The following is a 20,809-nucleotide window of genomic DNA, read 5'->3' as shown; positions in this document are numbered from 1 at the left end:
TTGGAGGTGAAGACGTTTCTTCTTGAAGAAGAAGGCGGTGGAGATGGGAGGGGAGGGTTTTCTGCTTTGGGTTGAATTGGCCATTAGACAAGGGTTTCGAGGCGGGAGAATTGAAAATGACAGTTTAAACCAGAGTGGCTTGTTTGAAAATGGAGGTGGTTTGTTTGGCGGCAGCTTGAAAGTGTGTGAGGACGAAAGGGGGGGGGGCGGTGAAAAGGAAAAATGCTGATGAGAGATAAGGCAAAGAAGCGGACAATATCTTCTATGGATGGTGGAACTGGGAGTTGGGTGGAGGGGTGGGAAGTTGATGGTTCTGATGGGAACAACAATTTCGGGACGGTTTTCAGGAGTGGGAGGGCGAGCTTTAACTAGGCGTGAATAGGTGGTCTGAGGTCTACTGCAGGTTTTACAGATAGGTGAAGCCTGGGGTTTGGGACATTGCTTGGTGGGATGAGTTTGGGTGCAGTGCCCACAGACTGGTTGTTGGGCTCGGCATTGAGCGGTACTGTGGCGATTGTAAGTAAGACAGCGTTCACAGCGTATGGGATGGTTACACGCGTTAATGTTGTTTAGAAATTGAGACTCGTGTATTTAACAATCTAAACACGTCTGTCGTGGTAGAGAGGACGCGAATCATGACTCGTTCCTAATTCGGAAGACATTCCGTGCTGAGATATTCTCTGTATTGAGTTCGTAGAGGATTATTTCGTCAGTGAGTTCCGAGTCGACCCTCTGATTGCCAGCTAAAAATACTGTGTCTGTGGTGTGGGGCGGAGTGTTGATGCGGGGTAGGGAGAGGCGCTGGAATGGGGAGCGTGAGCCTAGTTGTACAGCTCCTATATTATTTACAAGTTTAGAGGCGATCTCCTCACCATTGAGTTTGATGATATATCTGTTGGAGGTAGATCTGATGTCGGCTATCTTTTCTCTCTACTAATGGTATCAATGTCGGGTGCAGAATATGGTTTGGGAAGAGCGGAACTGTGGATGTGGATTTTTAAGGAGAAAACTGTGAATTCCCTGAGGGCGATTTTGATGTGCTCTGGCATTTGAGAGAGATGGAGGAAGTCTATGACTGGGGAGGTGTTGGTGGGAGTCGGTGTTGTATCCATTGAACGATGCTCCTGTCTGAGGTCGGCTGCTGCAGTCGAATTATCAGTGCCAGATGGTAGTATTTGGTAGAGTCCAGCTGGCGGTAGATTTTCTACGGACTGTGATAAGCCTTTATTCGAGCCTTGAGTAAGAATAGTGGTGATCGCCAACTTTCTAAGTGGAGATTCAGATTCTGGAGCGTGATATGGATGTTTACGTTTGTACTGTAGAGTCCCGTTGTGTTGGGGCTGGCTGAACTAGTAGGTGACGAACAGTGGGGTTGGTTTTCGGAGGAGCACATGATGGAGCGATGAGCAGTGGTGCTAGTGGTGTTGGTTACACTGTTAATGCTGGAACTAGCGGCGTTTGTAGTGGTTATTCATGGTGTATGGAGAAACTCACTGTCTCTGAGGGCAGTCCTTATACACTCTTCGGGTGAACCCGAGCTTTTGCTGTTCACCAGCGACTAGGGTTCAAACCCCACACTGAGTTCAAGTTACACCTCTTTGCAGCTGTTCTTCTTCTTCTTCTTCTTCTTCTTCTTCTTCTTCTTCTTCTTCTTCTTCTCCTGCTTCTCCTTCTTCTTGTAATGGCAGTCCTCAGGTAGAAACTTCCCTTTATTAGGTACTAAGTCCACCTGCCAGATAACGTTTCAAAGAGGAAAGCCTCTCGTCACTGATTCCGGTGTCGGATTACCTCTGGTCCGAAAGATGCAGCAGGTAAATTTATCAAAAGCTCATTAGACGAAGCACAATCTGATAACTGTATACGAGATATAAATCTCCACAATGGAATTATTGCCTGCCCAGATATTACTAATGGAATGTCTATGTTTCCGATGGGGGAAATGCGTTTTTCACACCAATAGAGCATGTTGTTGTTTTGATATTTGACAACTTGTTGCAAAAAATAATAATATTGTTATCAAAAGAAATTAAAATTTGAGGTTTACAGAAATAAGCCACTATTAGACATCTAGATTATGTATACAATCAGTTGATTTTTCAGCGTGCGACTTGGGCGTGCGGTTAGGGCCGCGCAGCTGTGAGCTTGCATCCGGCAGATAGTGGGTTCGAACCCCGCTGTCGGCAGCCCTGAAGATGGTTTCCTGTGGTTTCCCGTTTTCACATCAGGCAAATTCTAGGGCTGCACCTTAAGGCCACGACCGCTTCCTTCCCACTCCTAGGCCTTTCCTATGCCATCGTCGCCAAAAAACCTATGTGTGTCGGTGCAATGTAAAGCACATTGTTTAAAATGTATTTTTCTTTCAGTGCCAAAGACGCAGCCAAATCGCCAGGAAATATATATACGGATATATTTGAAGTAAGATCTGAAGACAACTTATCAGTTCCGCAAGCACATACTCCTCATTTTTAAATCAGACAGTATTTTGTTCCGTGGTTATTTTTCTTGTCGTACATTAATTCACTCCTGTCGAAACTAGCGCTAATGATGGGCCGTTGTATGAGTGCCGAGACGAACATTCTGTATAGATCTAACAGCAGGATGGTGCACAAGTACTATGTTTTAACGAGCTACGTGGTAAATCCTTTTATGTCCTACTGGAGTAGTGGATTCATTTCGACTTTTTCTGAAGTCGCTCTTCAATTTGTGCGAAGCCACCACTGCTATGTGTGTGTTTTTGAAAGATATGTATAGGCCAGGAATAAGTAAAAAAGAAATACACATGTAGAATGCAGTACGATTTTGCCCCATTCTTTCAAATAAGGTATGCAAACATGTAACTCATTACGAGCCTTGAGCTACTTAAGATGCCCTACAGATCTGCGAAAGCTACGGAATTGGCCGTGCAGTTAGGGCGCGCAGCTTTGAGCTTGCATTCGGAAGACAGTAGGTTAGAAACCCACTGTCGGCAGTCCTGAAGATTGTTGTCCGTTATTTCGCATTTTCACACCAAGTAAATGCTGGAGCTGTGCCGTAATTAAGACCACGGACACTTCCTTCCCACTCCTAGCCCTTTCCTATCCCATCGTCGCCGTAAGACCTATCTGTGTCGGTGCGACGCAAAGTAGACTGTAAAAAAATACCAAAATGAAAAAGAAAGTTACATATTGAGCTTGATGGTATCGGTCGGTCTTCTTGACTGGGTCAAGGCATCTCCTCAGATGGTCTCTTGAGGTGAGTGCACCCGATTCCGGCCCTCAGTCCTTGGGCGTGCCGGGAATCGAAAGTACAGCCACACGGTAAAAGGCGTGCGTGGTACCCCTGAACAGAGTCCGGCCCCGCGGTGTAGGAGGCAACGCGTCCGCCTATCACCCGACGGCTCCGGGTTCGATTCCCGGCCGGGTCAGGCTATTTTAATTGTAATGATTAATATCCCTGGCCTGGGGACTGGGTGTTTGTGACGTCCTCAATCTTCCTTTCCTCATACACAACATTCCACACTACCGCCATTTCAATCACACGCAGCTTCATACTCTACAGTGCCAGTACGGGCAAAAGATCCACATGGGTTGACGCCCGAACCAATAGCATTAAAAAAATCCCTGAACAGAGCTGCTATGAGGTATGCAGATGAGAGAAATATAAATCGCAGATTGCTTCAAGACTACATAGTAGCTCTTCGTAAATGTGCATTTCAACATATTCATTGAAACTTGGAAGTACAAAGCAGAGATTGCCTCCTTCCTAGCAATTTTCGTAAGATAAATTGTGCTTCTACGCATCTGAAATGAGTTTTTTACGAGCCACTCACTACGATGTAGTTATATTTTTCTCTGTTCTTTTGCCTAGTATTTCTCTTCTTTGTTGACCTAGGATTAACAGGTCTGTAAGCCTCGAGTGATCGTTCATTACTCAAAACGTAAGCGGTTGAAAATGCTACGGTATGTATCCCAGACATGACCTAAAGGAAGGAGCAAATTATCGTGGTGTTTTGATGACTATTTTATACAAGGAGGTTCGCAAATAAAAGGAGTGCACTTCTATTCTCTTAGAAATATTTTTTTACAAGTTGTATTACGTCGCACCGACACAGATAGGTCTTATGGAGACAATAGGACAGGATCGAGCTAGAAGTGGGAAGGAGGCAGACGTGGCCTCAATTAAGGTACAGTCCCAGCATTTGCCTGGTGTGAAAATGGGAAACCACGGAAAACCATCTTCACGGCTGCCGACAGTGGGGTTCGAACCCACTATCTCCCGGATGCAACCTGACTTCAAAACCTTGAGGGTCTATTTCTTTATCTGGAATTTCTGCACAAATTAAAGTGTGTACATCTGCAACAGAACGTAATTTATCTTCATTTGATTCCATGAGCAGAAATTGTACATAAGGGAAACCTAAATTTCGAAATTCAATAACACAAACATAAGCAATGGCTACGCCTAGAGCGTGCTTCTTAAAGATCATCTATTAACGCTTGCAATGCCCAATGAAAAACCCTAGTAACTAAGTCAGGTCTATGTTCAGCTCTTTCATATGGTTTCAATTGAGAGGTAATTTCAATCCACTTGGGATTGCAAGTCATTGTGTCAAGTAGATCAGACTTTCCTAAATGGGCAACAATGGCCATCGCGTCTTGATAATTTTGAAGCATATTTCGAAAGCTGCAAATAAAGTTGATGGAACAATAACAGTAATTCCCCCAACTGCCCCTCTTTGTTCAGCATCAGTGTTAATAAAGTCCATAAAACCTTTGTAACTAACACCTCTGAGTTCTTGTGGATGCGATCGAACGAATGCCAACCTGGAGACTTCTACTTTGACGTCACTTTCAACAACGAATTGTTGAAATAATTTATCTGAAGCATGAAAGATACTGAAACAATCTCTAACTGCTAAACGATATCAATAGTACTGTAACTGATCTGTGACTTCTCAACGCAGTAGTATGAACTTGAACATGTAGCTTACGTAAAGTTCATCCAGAATCACCACATGGGAAAAGCAATGGATATTCCATTGGATCAGAATGGGGGGTTCAAGTAAGACATTTTAGTAAGTCCACCAATTATTTTAGAATAGATGACAAAATCAATATTGCCTGCTGGAGTTCCGTCATCAGGGACTGACTTTAAGTGCATTGGATCTTCGAGGATGTAATGCATTGCTAGCAGTGAACTGTAATTTATTTTTGCTAATGGCTTTACATCACACCGACACAGATAGGTCTCATGGCGACGATGGGAGAGGAAATACCTAGGAGTTGGAAAGAAGCGGCCGTGGCCTTAATTAAGGTACAGCCCCAGCATTTGCCTGGTGTGAAAATGGGAAACACGGGAAACCATCTTCAGGGCTGCCGACAGTGGGATTTGAACCCACTATCTCTCGATACAAGCTCACAGCCTCGCGCCCCTAACCGCACGGCCAACTCGCCCGGTGAATTTTAATTTCAAATCGGGTATAGTGTTAGGTGCATCCTTTATGTATTTAAATAACTGTGCATAAGGATTATGAGTATCAATCATGACTTTCAATGTAACCATTATTTATTTGCAACAGTTTTGATTGGCGTCATTCTCTATACGGTATTGTAATGCAGTATCAAAATTTACAATGAAAAGGCCGGCGTAAGTTGTTGCAACTGCTGCAGGAGGATGCAAACTTCCTACCACATGATACACCCGCTCATGTCATGCAAAACAATGTGGATCCCTGCCAGGAATGTCAACCGAGTTAATCTGAACTCAGACAAATGCCAGAGCATTGTTAAATTGTCTAATATTTTCTAGGTAGTTCTTAGTATAGTCATCATTCGGCTCTATGAGGTTTTGAAGCTCTTCACGAACTTAAATGGCCTCTAAATTAACCCTTCCCATGTGAAAACACATGGTAGCTGAATTGTCACTGAACTCTGCTGCGAACAACCTTGCAGAATAATGTACGCACATTTTGCCCACATTACCAAAGCTGTGTGTTTGCGCTTCATTGTCTTTAGGGAAAAGACGGGCAGAACAATATGAGTTTGGAAGTTTATATAGTTGTCTTCTTGCGCTGATGTTTTCATGGTGGTGAAGTAGGTAAGTTGATGGCACAAAGTTGTTATCTTGCACTTACCGTCGTAGTTGAGCATTGAATCTGTCTTGTGTGCGATAGCACTGAGCTTCTCTGTCTTTTTTGAATTCGAAGCTGTCTTTGTTCGTCACTTCTAGAATTTATTTTTCTGCGATCTGTGACAGGTTCTAATGGCGTGGAACGTCCTTTGCTTGTAGGTCTCCCTCACGGTCTGCCTGTTTTGCCCCTTGGCATTGTGGAATGAATTGGCAGATCAATGTTATTGAGGTTAGGAGCAATACAAGTATATGGCACTTATTTGATTTAATTCAGTTTCTACGTGATAAATTACACCTGCGTGAAGAATGTAAACAGCTCCAACTACCATGGGAACAAATCTTCAAAACGACATCTAATAATTGTGTCACAGTACTGAACCCATAATTCTATGATGAAAACAAAAATTCCAAATATTTATTTCAGCTACAAACAACTTTTTTGAGAGTAGCCATGTTTTTATTTCAAGAGCCTCGCTATGTCGTGGGAACGAGCTCTCCGTGACAAGCGAGCTGCGAGCTGGTGAAATGCCGGTACACTTCGGTGGACCTCGAGTATTGAATAAGTTACCAATTTCGAAAAATCCTTCATAACGAGACATTTTGGCGACATGGTAAATCCAGGAACGAAGGATCTAAATTATTTATAAACCGTATGTGAAGATAGAATCCCCAGGGTAAATATAAATGCAGTTAAGCCTGGAGGAAAGTTGGCGTCATACTCGCGGATCTGCGACACGTGGCGAGGTCATTTTCCTGAAGTAAAGCCGCGAAACTACATTGCCGAAATAATTCATTACGCCCGTTGCAAGTATGGGAAAAATATAAAATTAACACCATAATGAATTATAAGTCTGTCCGAATTTATGGAATAAATTTCAAGAAAATTAGTCCAGTGGATGTGGAATTAGCAGATTACGCAATCGAGCCTCGTGGAGAGGGTGGCGTCCCTCCCAGAAGGTATAAAAGAAACCCCCTCCATCTGTTTTACACATTCTGTCCGTTGGTCTGAACGGTGAAACCCACCTCACTCGTCTGCAAGAAAGTGCGGGGTTTTGTTCTCAAAGTAACTTGTTATATGTTCGTGTCAATGGTTCAAGTAGAATATAAAATGGAAGGTGATAGAAATTTTCCTGAACTTCCGCCGATGAAAACTGTGAAGGTTTAGATATCTGGTTAAAATACGTAGCTGAGTTTCCCTCCGTATTACAATTGTGTGTGTTTGATATTGTCAAATGGAAGTCCGGAGGCTAGCCGTGAGGTCTGATTTTTGTTATCTTTTTGAAACCACCTGACCAGCAGTAGCGTGAACGAAAGCAGGGTCCTGGGAAAACAGTGGCAGACGCCATTTGAGAAGCGTGCTCGTCGCATGTTAAACGCGAAGATAGTGCGTTATTTGCGGTGTTAATGGACACCTAGTGTAAAATCTGGGTAGCTTAAGTTATATATATGTAAGATGATGATGTCAAATGTAGCCATGAAAGGCTAAGCACGAGGGACGCTGGCTAAATGTGGCCGGAATCACCAAGACGACTATGATTATAGGTCTATGACTATATTTTTATCAATGTTGTAGTTAGAATTTGTTTGTCATAATAAAATTTCAGTGCGTGTGTCGAATTAATATTTAATAATGATCAGGCGAATGTGTTACATTTCTGGTCGTCGTATGAAACTCTTCAGGGCTGTAAAATTCACGTCGAGCAACTATAAAATGCGTTTAAATAATATGTTAATATTCTTTGAGGTAGTGTTCAAATTAAGTAAAACTTAAGAGGGTGACAACGATAATGTAGTCGTAGTGAATGTCTTAAATTCGAATATCGTATGAGTTCAAATAATTTTTGTCGAAATAATAATAATAATAATAATAATAATAATAATAATAATAATAATTACCGCGGGATAAAATTTTTCTATGTTAAAAGTTTATTTAACAGATATGTTCAGTAAGATTTGTGTTGTCTCGAAATCCAGTGAAGTCTGATAAAGTTATATTTATTCATGGGAAATTAATTTTTGTGACATCGTGTATGTCGGTGATATAGGAAATCACGGTGTGTTATTGTATTCTTGAGGCACGAAAGTTGTAGTAAAAATAAAAATGGAAAGGATTCTTATAAAAGTTGTTTGTCACGGAGGAGATTGAGGTGAAAAGTTTTGAAACAGGAAGAAATGGATTGTGCCGGAATGATATGTTGAGATAATAGTTGTATAGTTGAAGGCAGAGGAAGCCTGTATTTCAGGTGTGATGCCACCGTGAGAGGCGATGAAGATGAATTTTTGTGACAGGGTATATTTGTTGATGGCGAAGAATTTTTGAGACAGGCTATATATTAAATGTGATATTTCTGAGGCGGGCTGTAGTGATATTCCGCTAACAATCCGGAACAGCTGACCGGGTGAAGGTTGGTTCGAAATGAGTGCTCTCTGACGCACATTATGATTTCAAGTTAAGATCCCCCAGTGAAAAACAAATTTCTATTAAGTCCAAGTGACGATTATGTAAAGTCAGCATAATGAACATTATAGGCGACCTCAAGGGTAAAAGAGCATTCTGAATACACGGCTGATGTGATTTGACTGTTATAAGAAATTTCCACTCAGTAAACTTCATAATTTGCGAGACGATAATTTATCATTAAATCGGAGACATTGTGGGATGAGATATTGGACGTTATTAAAGCGATAATTTGGCTGTGTAGATTCATTGAATTTCGCTTTACTGGGTAAGTTTACGGATATGGATGTTTGGAATAGTGAGATGGTAGGCGAAGTTTGGGCCTCACCATAGAATTATAGTGTGGATTTTTGCGGTGGTGATGATTACTGTTTTGGCGATATTCACGTATTGTTAGACGTGTGCTGAAAGTCATTATTATTTTCCCAATTTTCATTGCGCACGTCGAGATCGTGTTTGTGTTATGGATTGTTTGCCACGCGCTATTTATTTTCAATTTCACGTTTTATTAACAAGATACGGACTAATGTCATTTCCCGACTTGCGTTCATTCTGTGGCAAGATTTGTTTCATTGTGTGCTATTAGTTTCAACAAGGTTTACAGCTAAAATATCTAAGAGTGTGTTTGAAGTTACGATTTCGCCTGACATTCTAGAGGAAGCGTAGACAACCCAATTTCCGCTCGACAATAGATTTAGGACGTCACATGTTAACCTAGGAGTATACTGATGATGAGATGTCCCAGTCTACGCTCGACGATAGGTTCAGGAAGGTGTGTTTATGTACATAGAGGTTAGTGTCAGGGTGTGTATACATTATGTTGGCCCGACGATAGGTTTTTTTGCTATTTGCTTTACGTCGCACCGACACAGATAGGTATTATGGTGACGATGGGATAGGAAAGGCCTAGGAATGGGAAGGAATCGGCCGTGGCCTTAATTAAAGTACAGCCCCAGCATTTGCCTGGTGTGAAAATGGGAAACCACGGAAAACCATTTTCAGGGCTGCCGACAGTGAGGTTCGAACCCACTATATCCCGGATGCGAGCTCACAGCTACGCGCTCCTAACCGCACGGCCAACTCGCCCGGTAAACGATAGGTTTAGGATGCCAGCTGTATATGCTCAAGTCTTAGATTAGGTGTTTTTGCGAAGTGAATTAAGCGATGGTAGTGTCTGGAATGCGAAGAGTGTTAGCTAAGTAATATTGAGGCCATGTTTTGGCACAGCCCTTACCAGCTAGAAGTACCTAAGATTATGGAACCATTAGTGGCATGAACGTGAGGGTTGTCCAATATTGCGTACTGAGCTAACGGTGATTGAATATTACTGCGGTTTGCCACGCGCGTTTGAGTTCATCGAACTTCAGTATTTTATTTTAGTTACGGACTTAATTGTTTCGTCGTTCTCACGTCTGACTGCTTTGCTAGTATGCGTGTTGACACTTAGCTTATTTATGTGAGACTTGAGTTACGAATGCGGGTTCAATTCGTCAGCCGGGAATATATATTATTTTCAATTTTTCGTTCTTTCATTTTTTATAGTTGATTGTGGTCGACCAATAACTTTGTAATTAGTTTGTTGGGACAAACAATAAGTAGATGGATCTGTAATGGTAGTCGTTGTTGTAAAGGAAAGAATTCCTAGATGTTTGATTTTATTTTACCATGTGGACTTGTAATTTTATTAAGCTTAACGTAACCGTTTATAACCTGAAAGTTGGTTTTATAATAATATATTTCAAGTGATTTACCACTTTTTATTTAACTTCAGTGTTTGGCATTTTTCTAAACGCATGATGAATAAGTGTTTCCTGCATTTCGCAGTTTTATTCCTTCAGAACGACGTAACGTAAGATCCTTTCGGATCGTGTTGTTGTTGATTCCTTCTGAACAGTTGCTTTGGTGATGCACGTTTCAGCATCGGGGTTATTCTATAACTTAAGGGTGTCACGAGATGACAATACATGGTGGAATTTTATTTTCAGTTATGAATGTTGTTGTTAACTTGTAGTGAACACCATTCTTTCCAATAGTCTTTCACAACCTATCCAAAGCGACTGATAGTCAATTTGGTTCGATTAAGGGTCCATTCGTCGGGTGTTCCCATATCCGACAGGGTATTTGACTGGTGGATAACCTTAGTTAAGAGTAAATCTGGAATTCCACTTGTTGAAGGTCAGATTTTCCACGGATTGTGTGGATTAATTATCAGTTATCGCTTGGATCAATAGGTGCCCGATTTTCAGGTTTTATTTCCATTTTTCAGTTTCGCTGTCCACTAATCTCTGATATTTCTACTTTTCTCCGAAAAAAATTCTTCGATACAGTAAGTAATAAAACTAACGCCATGCAATGTGAATGAGTTTGAAACATTAAATATTTTTTGATCAATGATTTTATATGTAAATTAAAATTTTGCATTTAATTGATGCAATAAAATTTAGTAAGCACATATTTGCTCCTCATTTCAAGTAGTTAGGCTCTCTTCTGATCCCCATCGTTTGGTTAAGATCGTGACCGAAATATTCCCGCTACTACCCCAAGATTTAAGAGTTCGATATTGCTCTACTGCAGCAGCTGTGGCCGACCAACGATGGAATGGTAAGTTCAAGGGTTCAGTACCCGTCCAAGACGAAATGGACTATCGTTAAATGAACTGTAAATAGATGCCGCGTTCTATATTCCTTAAACAATATAAATAACTCCAACCGACAACTGCCGTGCATATTAGTTAAACAGACTGTTAACAGATGTTGCCTTTTATATTCTTTATGCAAATAAGGTTTTTACAGTTATGGAATTTCTTCTACTGCGAACTGTGACAGGTTCCAATGATGTGAAACGCCCTCTGGTTGGAGGTCCGGTTAAGAAAAGATTGTTAACAGCTGGTGCCTTCTACATTCTTTATGCAAATAAGGTTTCTAAATACAGTTTTTTAACGGAAACATTAATTTTAAGCTGCACTACAGTTAAAAAGACTACTTAGATGGCGCCTTCTACATTGTTTAAAGAATATAAACTCCAACCGACAGATGTGCATGTTGGTTAAACACATTGTCAACAGATACAGGACATTATTTATGCAAGGTTGGATTTTTCTGGCACCTTCTATATTCTTTATGCAAATACGGATTTTACACTTCTGAAATTTCTTTTTCTGCGATCTGTGACACGTAAGTTAGGAACAATGTAAGTATACGGTACTTACATGATTTAGAAAAAAGATTGTAAATAGATGGCGCCTTCTACACTCTTTAAACAGTGTAAACTACTCCAACTGACAGCTGTCGTGCACGTTTGTTAAACAGATTGTCATCAGATGGCGCCTTCTGCATTCTTTATGTAAATATGAATTTTATATTAATTTGTTTACGAATAAATAAATTTTAAACTATTTGTCTATTTTTCGTAATTAGCAGGAACGTAATCTTAAAAATAATGTCTCAGTCAGTCATTTTGATAGAGTATTAAGGATGATATGGCATAGCGACAAAAGTACACCTATGGGAAATAACAAACGATGATTTGAACAACTGTGAAATAAAAGGATAGGCCTATAGTTTTATTTACATTATTAATGTATTTTATGTACATCGTTACAGCCATAAAATTATGAGTGTAACTCACATGTATTTAAGAAATTAAGTTAAATTTCTTATATGATTACTCAAAGCATGTAGTATCACTGTCGTGTAATGAGGCATGCCGTGGTTAAAAATCATACATACATACATACATACATACATACATACATACATACATACATACATATAAAGTTACATACATACATATAATCGCCAAAGTGATCTCTAGCCCTATAAAGTAAACAACGATAGCACTACCGTATTAACATCAAGGCAATGATTTTAGAAAGATAGTCCGTTAGTCGGGCTGATAGTTAGTGAAGGAACGGAACTGACTACCAATTTCTGCGTATATTCGCAATCAATAGAACATCAATTAGTTGCTAAACAGAGAGGATTTTTTCAAGTTTAACATCACACCAACTCAGGTAGGTCTTATGACGGCAATGGAATAAGACAGGGCTAGAACCGGTAAGGAAGCGACCGTGATTTTACTTAAGGTACATCCCCAGAATTTGCCTTGTATGGAAATATGAAACCACGGAAAACCATCTTCAGCCTGATGACAGTGGGGTTCGAACCCACCCTCTCCCGAATGCGAGCTAGCAGCTACACGGGCCGAATCGTACAGCCAACTCGTCTGGTACGGAGTGCATTGTTTGCAGTACGTCGTAACAATGTGAAATTAACTTTACCGCATTTGATAGTTTATGTATATTTGTCTACCAGTTAGTCCCGTTTCCTTATACGGGATCGGGGATGAGGTGAGATGAAACTGTATGGCATGTCTTTTACGGCCGGGTGCCTTTCCTGACGCCAACCTCCGTTGAGAAACGAATGAAGATTAAATGAATTCAAGCGAATGAAATTTAGTAAGGAGGTGGAAGGAATCGGCTGTGGTCTATGAATAGAAACTGTCCTGGCATTTGCCTGGAAGTGAAAATGGGAAACTTTAGAAAACCATTCTCACGACAGCCGAGGGTAGGAACTCATTCGTCTCTCGAATGCAGAATGTGCGGCCACTACGCTCGGTACCGTTCTTCATATTATGTTTGTATATTATTATTTTACATACCAACGGAAACATTGATTAGACAACGAACAGCTATATATAACTTACTTATGAATACTCTGAGTTTGATGAGTCAATTGAATTAAGGGATTCTAGGTGGAAAATTGACCCTGAAACCCTTACTCACTGATTTCTGAGATGTTTTCTCGAAATGAAACAAAATGAATTTAATGTATTATCAGCAATCCGGAGCCTCCGTGGCTCAGGCGGCAGCGCGTCGGCCTCTCACCTCTGGGTTCCGTGGTTCTAATCCCGGTTACTCCATGTGCGATTTCTGCTGGACAAAGCGGAGGCGGGACAGGTTTTTCTCCGGGTACTCCAGTTTTCTCTTTCATCTTTTATTCCAGCAACACTCTCCAATATCATTTTATTTCATTAATCATTCATTAATCATTCCCCCTAAGGAGTGCTACAGGCTTCGGCAGCCGGCACAATTTCCATCCTCGCCGCTAGAAGGGGGCATCATTCATTACATCACTGACCCGGTCAAATGACTGGAAACAGGCTGTGGATTTTCATCAGCAATCCGGCATAGGCATTGCCTGCCAATGACATAATGTCCGGCTTCTTCTTAGGAATATAATTGCCGATGCTGTGCAGTACCTCTGTAGGAATTATAAAGCATCAGTTCAAGAATCCTGTCAATTGTGAGTACGCTATATTATGGGAATATGAATTCATCGTTTACTTAAGAGGAAATCGCTGAATGCTAATGGTAGAACTGAACGAGTGACACACTGAAAATATAAAGATATAAAATTGCAATATAAATTCGTTATACAATCTGATAATTAACTAATAATTACTTCAGGCTTCGCTTCCAAATCCGTTTTTAATTCTAGTTTCTTGGTGTCTGTTATATATAAATGTGCAGAGTTGATATGAGAGTAATAAACTCTGAGTCATTAAAGTAACATTTGATGTTCCTGTACATAAGAATGAAGAATCGGTTGTGGCTATGGTCTATGAAAACTTTGTATTTCTTCACGAATGAAAGTCGCTGTATACACGAGAAGTCAAATTAGTGAGGCTTGTCTTAGGTGATTAATGTCTGAATAAAGATCCATTGCAATTATTGCACAAAGTAGGTTTTAAAGACTTAATGCCATAAAATACAGGAAGAGGCAGCAAAACTTTATCACATTAAGCAGAGGATGTCAGGGTAAGAGATTGTTCGCAATCCATTCCTAGACACACCAGTAAGCAGTAGCACAGCGGGCGGGCGTTTATTTTCATTACGGTAAACCTAAATTATTATTCAAGAGTTAATAATGAATGAAGTTGAAAACTAATTTAGATCTTACCTTTCATCAAAGCAGCCGTTGAAATTAGTATCCATCAGGGGCGTATTCTCCTTGAATGCAAGGCATTCATTGCATGCGTTATGATAACACAAAGAACTGTCTGATGTACGATTTTAGGTTGTTTCAAGTCAAATATTAACGATTTCATCTCTCAGAAGTTCAAAAGGTCCGCGCAACTGTACTGGTTCCGTTGCTTGACTACGTGTGGTGCTGGTGTAGTCTCGCCGTCTACTCCTCTCTAGGAAGAAAGAGACAGGGAATGGAGGAGTTAAGAATGTAAGGCATTCAATCTTAAAATTGCATTCGGTGGCAGACGTAGTTCTGAAACCCTCCGAACGATGTCGCTGCAATTGAAACTTGGTCAGAATTTGTCACCCCATACCCGTGCTACCCTCTGCCATCTGTTAGCAACTTGGAGAAAGTCGGCATCTTTACAGCGAACGGGACCCACAGATTACCCCCCAGCGAGAACCCAACGTGACGAAACTGACTTACCTCCAGTGCTTGAGTTGTGACTAACTAGTGAGTTAATTCATTGTGTTTTCGGTGTTTTATTATATATTGCGCACATGTGGTATTAACGATGGATGAGTCTAAAACGGATATAATCGTTAATCAGTTTGAAAAGCCATTTACTGGCCGTTCGTTTGATGAAAATATTCAAATAGTTAAAGCCGGGAGACCTCTACCTTCCCTCGTAAATTTCTTCTTCTTCTTAATCTGCTTACCCTCCAGGGTTGGCTTTTTCCTCGGACTCAGCGAGGGATCTCTCCTCTACCGCCTCAAGGGCAGTGTACTGGAGCTTCAGACTCTGGGTCGGGGGATACAACTGGGGAGGATGACCAGTACCTCGCCCAGGCTGCCTCACCTGCTATGCTGAACAGGGGCCTTGCGGGGGATGGGAAGATTGGAAGGGATAGACAAGGAAGAGGGAAGGAAGCGGCCATGGCCTGAAGTTAGGTACCATCCCGGCATTTTCCTGTAGGAGAAGTGGGAAACCACGGAAAACCACTTCGAGGATGGCTGAGGTGGGAATCGAACCCATCTCTACTCAGTTGACCTCCCGAGGCTGAGTGGACCAAGTTTCAGCCCTCGTACCACTTTTCAAAAATCGTGGCAGAGCCGGGAATCGAACCCAGGCCTCCGGGGGTGGCAGCTAATCATACTAACCACTACACCACAGAGGCGGACCCTCGTAAATTTAAAAACAGAAAACAAGAATTGTGTACGCACGTTCAATCCAGAAACTTACAGTAAAACTGTTTGGCTCGAGTTCACCTACATGTAATTAGGGTGAGTAGAATTGAAATTTACTTAATACATTGTGTTAACTGCATGGTTACTAGTTGCATGCCTCAGTGGAGATTCCAGGATACGTCACTGGTATCCATCGTTCCCGAAACAAACGTTGCTTCGGGGTAAAAATTTCCGACACACTCGTTTTAACCCCGCCTCTAAAATTTCAGGTATCAATTATCTGAATTCATTCTCTAGAGCAGGGCCTCTCAGGGTGCATGCGCGTGGTGCATGCACTATGCACGGTGCAAAAGACGACTTGGCTTGGTTGACCAGAGTGCAGACCCCCACTCCTCGATTTGGAGCAATAGCGCTGTCTCTCTCTTTCCCCACGCCTGTCTCGCTCGCTCCGCCTGTCTCCCTCTCCCCCACTTGCGCCGTAGCGCTCCTAATTCTGGCTGAGTTGAGCCGAGTATAGCCGAGTAGAGCCGAGCATAGCCGAGTAGCCCAGAGACGAAGCGTTGATCCGAGCGGCACCGAGCGGCACCGATGCACAGTGCACGGAACTCTTGCGCCTCGCTCTGCACGCGTGAGATTTTGGGCGTTTGAGAGGCCCTGCTCTAGAGTTTCAAGAGTGCTTGTGTTGTTCTACACTTCTGTTTTAAAGTTACGCGCAAATACAAATCTCAGCCACTTACATTGAGAGAACGAGGAGACCAAAGTCCTCGACTAATTTATTATTCGCTCATTGAACACCTCTTTCACTGCATGGATTGACTGGAGCTGTATGGGCAGTGGCGTTCTCCTGCTGGAAGTTGATATACTGTTTTTTCTTCCTCAGTCAACATTTCAGAGAATGGCTGCAGTGTGTTTTGCACATGACGTTCCGAGTTAACAGTATCATAAAAGAAAATAGGGCCAATTATTCTGCGTGACGTCACCATATGATAGATAACACAAATAAGAAATAACTTTCCAACAACCAGTGTGGGAATGCAATACTAATAGCGCTAATAAAAGGGCTTGCCACTAACCATGTTCTCTGTGCACCCTGACCGTACACGCTATCCCCGTCACTCGGTAACAAAGCACTTGCTGAAGTACCGGTAACGTTTCGCTGCCTCTCCTTCTATTTGTGTGGGATGCTGTTATTATATAGCTGTTACGTAGTACCTGACGCCTGTGTTAAATGTATGCTATGATGTTTCGTATAATACATGATAACTCTGTATATCTGTGACTTGTTCTTATCACTATATTGTTACATGTGCTGTTATTCATACGTACTGTAACGAAGCAATGTTTATTTTCCAGGCCGAAGAGCGGTTCTATGTTACTCTACAGCAGAAAGAAAGTGCGGTATCGGCGGGATGGGTACTGCTGGAAGAAACGCAAAGACGGCAAGACTACTCGTGAGGATCACATGAAACTGAAGGTTCAGGGAACCGAGGTGAGTATTGCAACTGAATGGAATATTTATGTTCAAGGGAGTTTTTTTAATGCCTACCCCTTTGACAATGCTTTAAAAATCGAACATAGAGTACCTATTGACTGCGACAATCAGTTGTTCCGTTTCTGGAACTTGATGCGTACGTGTAAACGAACTAATTGTCCACAGTGAATATGCATTTATATTCAGTTGTTTCACTGCCAGTTTAACAGTATAGGTAATACGAATAGACAGAAAAGGGATCTGTTGATTAACCTTGATGTGATGTTGTGGAACTGTGACGATTTCCGGAAATAACAATTTGTTTTTCATATGTTACCGGCTGTAAAAGAAAGAAAAATGTATTTAGGCTTTCCAATAGCGTCGAGCACCTGGATAAAAATTACACCATTATCTCGCAGTTGTCCGTTTGATGGAGTATTAACTGCATTAGTAAACGTTATTGCGAAAGGAAAAGGGAATGGGAAGTTGTGCCACTGTTATGACTTTCAGTCCTCTGTTTTATTCCTGAGAAGGAAATTTGAGGTAGAGTGAGAACTTCCCCAGATGCAACACGAATACCATCTGTCAACGATACTGAATTAAGCTTCATGTAGGTCGACTGGTTACGTCTCAAAACTCACGAGTTTCAAAACTCACGGGCTAAAATTAGTTACAAATAGTATCAAAACTCACGACTACAAACTGGTAGCTAAAGTAAGCATTCTAATGAGTCTCAAAATTCACGACTCCGGACAGCAGGTGCTTGCGATGACCGCAGGAGGGATGAGGTGCGCGGTGACTCGCTTCCCTTACGACAGGCAGGGGATACTGTGGATGTTGTTCAGCCACCCCAACCCACAGGGGAAAAATAATGGCTGGTGAATGAAAGAGACCGAGGTGTATTATTATTATTATTATTAAAATATTTTGCTGTTGTCTTAAATGCACTTTTTACTTTTCACATAAATTTATAAAAATGACATGTGGCCCCGGGGGAGGTCTGGTGCAGGTCTTTACAGTTGACGCCGTATAGGTGACCTGCACGTCTGTAAGGATAAGGCCCTACCTAAGAAGTAGTCTAATGCTGAAGACGGCATGAACACCCAGTCCCCGAGCCATAGGAATTAACTAATGAAAGTTAAAATCTCCGACCCGACCGGAAATCGAACCCGGGACCCCCTGGACCCCTTGGGCCAAAGGCGAGCATGCTAACAATTTATGCATGCAGCCGGACGGCATAAAATTAAAGTAGGTATATTGCCCGCTGCTAGTTAAAAGAAACTGTCAGTTGGTAGTACTGGGGCTTAGTTACATTATGCAACCAGAAGGCGGCATTCACCTGTAGTTTCAACACTTGGAGATTCATTTGGGAAAAAGGCGTTTATTCGTTTATTTCAATAGATTGAAATGAAAATGAAATGGCGTATGACTTTTAGTGCCGGGAGAGTCCGAGGACATGTTCGGCTCACCAGGTGCAGGTCTTTTGATTTGACCCCCGTAGGCGACCTGCGCGTCGTCGTGAGGATGAAATGATGATGACGACGACACATACAACCAGCCCCCGTGCCAGCGAAATTAACCAATGATGATTAAAATTCCCGACCCTGCCTGGAATCGAACCGGGGATCCCTGTGACCAACGGCCAGCACGCTAACCATTTAGCCATGGAGCCGGACAGTTCGATAGATTGTCTAACCGACACACTTAAACCGAAAAAATAATTACTCGGGACGCATCTGTTTATTCTGTGCGATATAACTGAATGATATTTGAAACTCATTGGATTATTTAAATAATTGGATGGAAGTTTTTCGATTATTAAAAGTATTCCATTATCGCATAACTAATAGGGTGGACATTTATCCATTCAAAGAAAAACTGGCCGTGCTCGTGAGTTTTGAGACTGGTCCAGGTAGAGAAACCTGTTCTTACTAATCCTCTTCCTGGAATTCGTGAGTTTTGAGACGACACGAGTTCGATTTTGTATTGAAGAAGATTCCCTGTTAAAAGTGCAACGACCGGGCGAGTTGGCCGAGCGCGTAGAGGCGCGCGGCTGTGAGCTTGCATCCGGGAGATAGTAGGTTCGAATCCCACTATCGGCAGCCCTGAAAATGGTTTTCCGTGGTTTCCCATTTTCACACCAGGCAAATGCTGGGGCTGTACCTTAATTAAGGCCACGGGCGCTTCCTTCCAACTCCTAGGCCTTTCCTATCCCATCGTCGCCATAAGACCTATCTGTGTCGGTGCGACGTAAAGCCCCTAGCAAAAAAAAAAGTGCAACGTGAAGGATTATGTCCTTCCAAGTCCGGTTGTTCATGTGCCTGAGCAATTAAGTGAATTATGTTCTAGCGTGCTGTTAGAATTTATACTTTCGAGTTATTAAAATAATGGATTCTGCTTGACTGTGAAACTTTTACATTTATATTTAGGGGAGCAAAATATTGTCATTTCCATTACTTATATTTGTATGCATTGTTTCTTTGGATAACCAATTTTGTTTTATCTCTTGGTGTAAGCGTTATCGTGAACGATTGAACCAAAGCAAAATTGTTTTTAAAGACCTCATCATAGATTTAATACCCTCTTTGCTATTTATACTGTATTAGTTCGTACTTCAACAGATTGGTGAAAATTATCTTTTGATGAAATATTGTGCTGTCATCCAACATGACACTGTTCGATAATTGTCAGCCTGTCACAGACAAGTGAACTTGCTCGTTGTTTCTCAGGTGGTGTTATTAGTGCAATGACCTATAAAATATCACATCGCTTATTTTTCCATATACTGTAGATATCATTCTTGCATTTCAAATAACGCACCGCGCAAGTTCCTGTAACATGAAAGGTGATTTATGGGAACTGTGTGCACCTTACATTCCGAAAACTTTTGACAATAAAACATAGCATATATTTTGCATGACGTGAATATAATTTTACTTTGCAACATTCAGGGAATTTTATTCAACTGTTTAGACCTATAATATATTTGTTTTATAATTTGCTTTATGTCGCACCAAAACAGAGGGGTATTATGGCGGCGATGGGATAGGAAAGTGCCAGAAGTCGGAAGGAAGCAACCGTGGCCCTAATTAAGATACAGCCTGGCGTAAAAATGTGAAACCATGGAAAATCATCTTCAGGGTTGCCGACAGTGGGATTCGAACCCACTATCTTCGGAATGCAAGCTGATAGTTACGTGACCCAAACCACGCAGTCACTTGCTCGATTATATAATAGAACGGACAGACAGACAGACAGACTGACTGACTGACTGACTGACTGACTGACTGACTGACAGATAGACTTCGTTCCATAAGCTTGAAGAACTTCAGTTCATCTTACTGCCAGTCCTTTTGTTATAAACATTTGATTTACGAACATTTTAGAACTACAGGTAGGTGCATTCGTGGTTATTGTTCATGTTCTCTAACAATGTTTGTGACATATGCATTATGAGAATTACTGTCCTCATTCATTGAGATCAACCTCTGGCCAATATCAGTTAAGTAATAATTTTGTCGTAGAAAAAATTCAAGATGTAGTGTTAAAAAGGATGAGTTGTCGGAATTTTACCCTGCAGGAGTTCCTTAATGTAGTGGAAGCCAGTGATGCGGA

At 41.6% G+C, this 20,809-nt stretch overlaps 1 protein-coding gene across 1 annotated transcript in view; it reads left to right on the top strand.

Annotated features, from left to right (window-relative positions):
- The window catches only part of Camta (Calmodulin-binding transcription activator), a 705,348-nt gene that overhangs the window by 199,355 nt on the left and 485,184 nt on the right, over window positions 1-20,809 (top strand). The window contains exon 3 of the mRNA XM_068226037.1: window positions 17,077-17,212. Coding sequence (XP_068082138.1) covers window positions 17,077-17,212 — 136 coding nt within the window. The remainder of the gene's footprint in view (window positions 1-17,076; window positions 17,213-20,809) is intronic.

This window comes from Anabrus simplex, chromosome 2, assembly GCF_040414725.1.
Source record: "Anabrus simplex isolate iqAnaSimp1 chromosome 2, ASM4041472v1, whole genome shotgun sequence".
NCBI lineage: Eukaryota > Metazoa > Arthropoda > Insecta > Orthoptera > Tettigoniidae > Anabrus > Anabrus simplex.
Note: the sequence above shows the minus strand (reverse complement) of the source record. Positions and strands in the feature narration are given on the sequence as shown.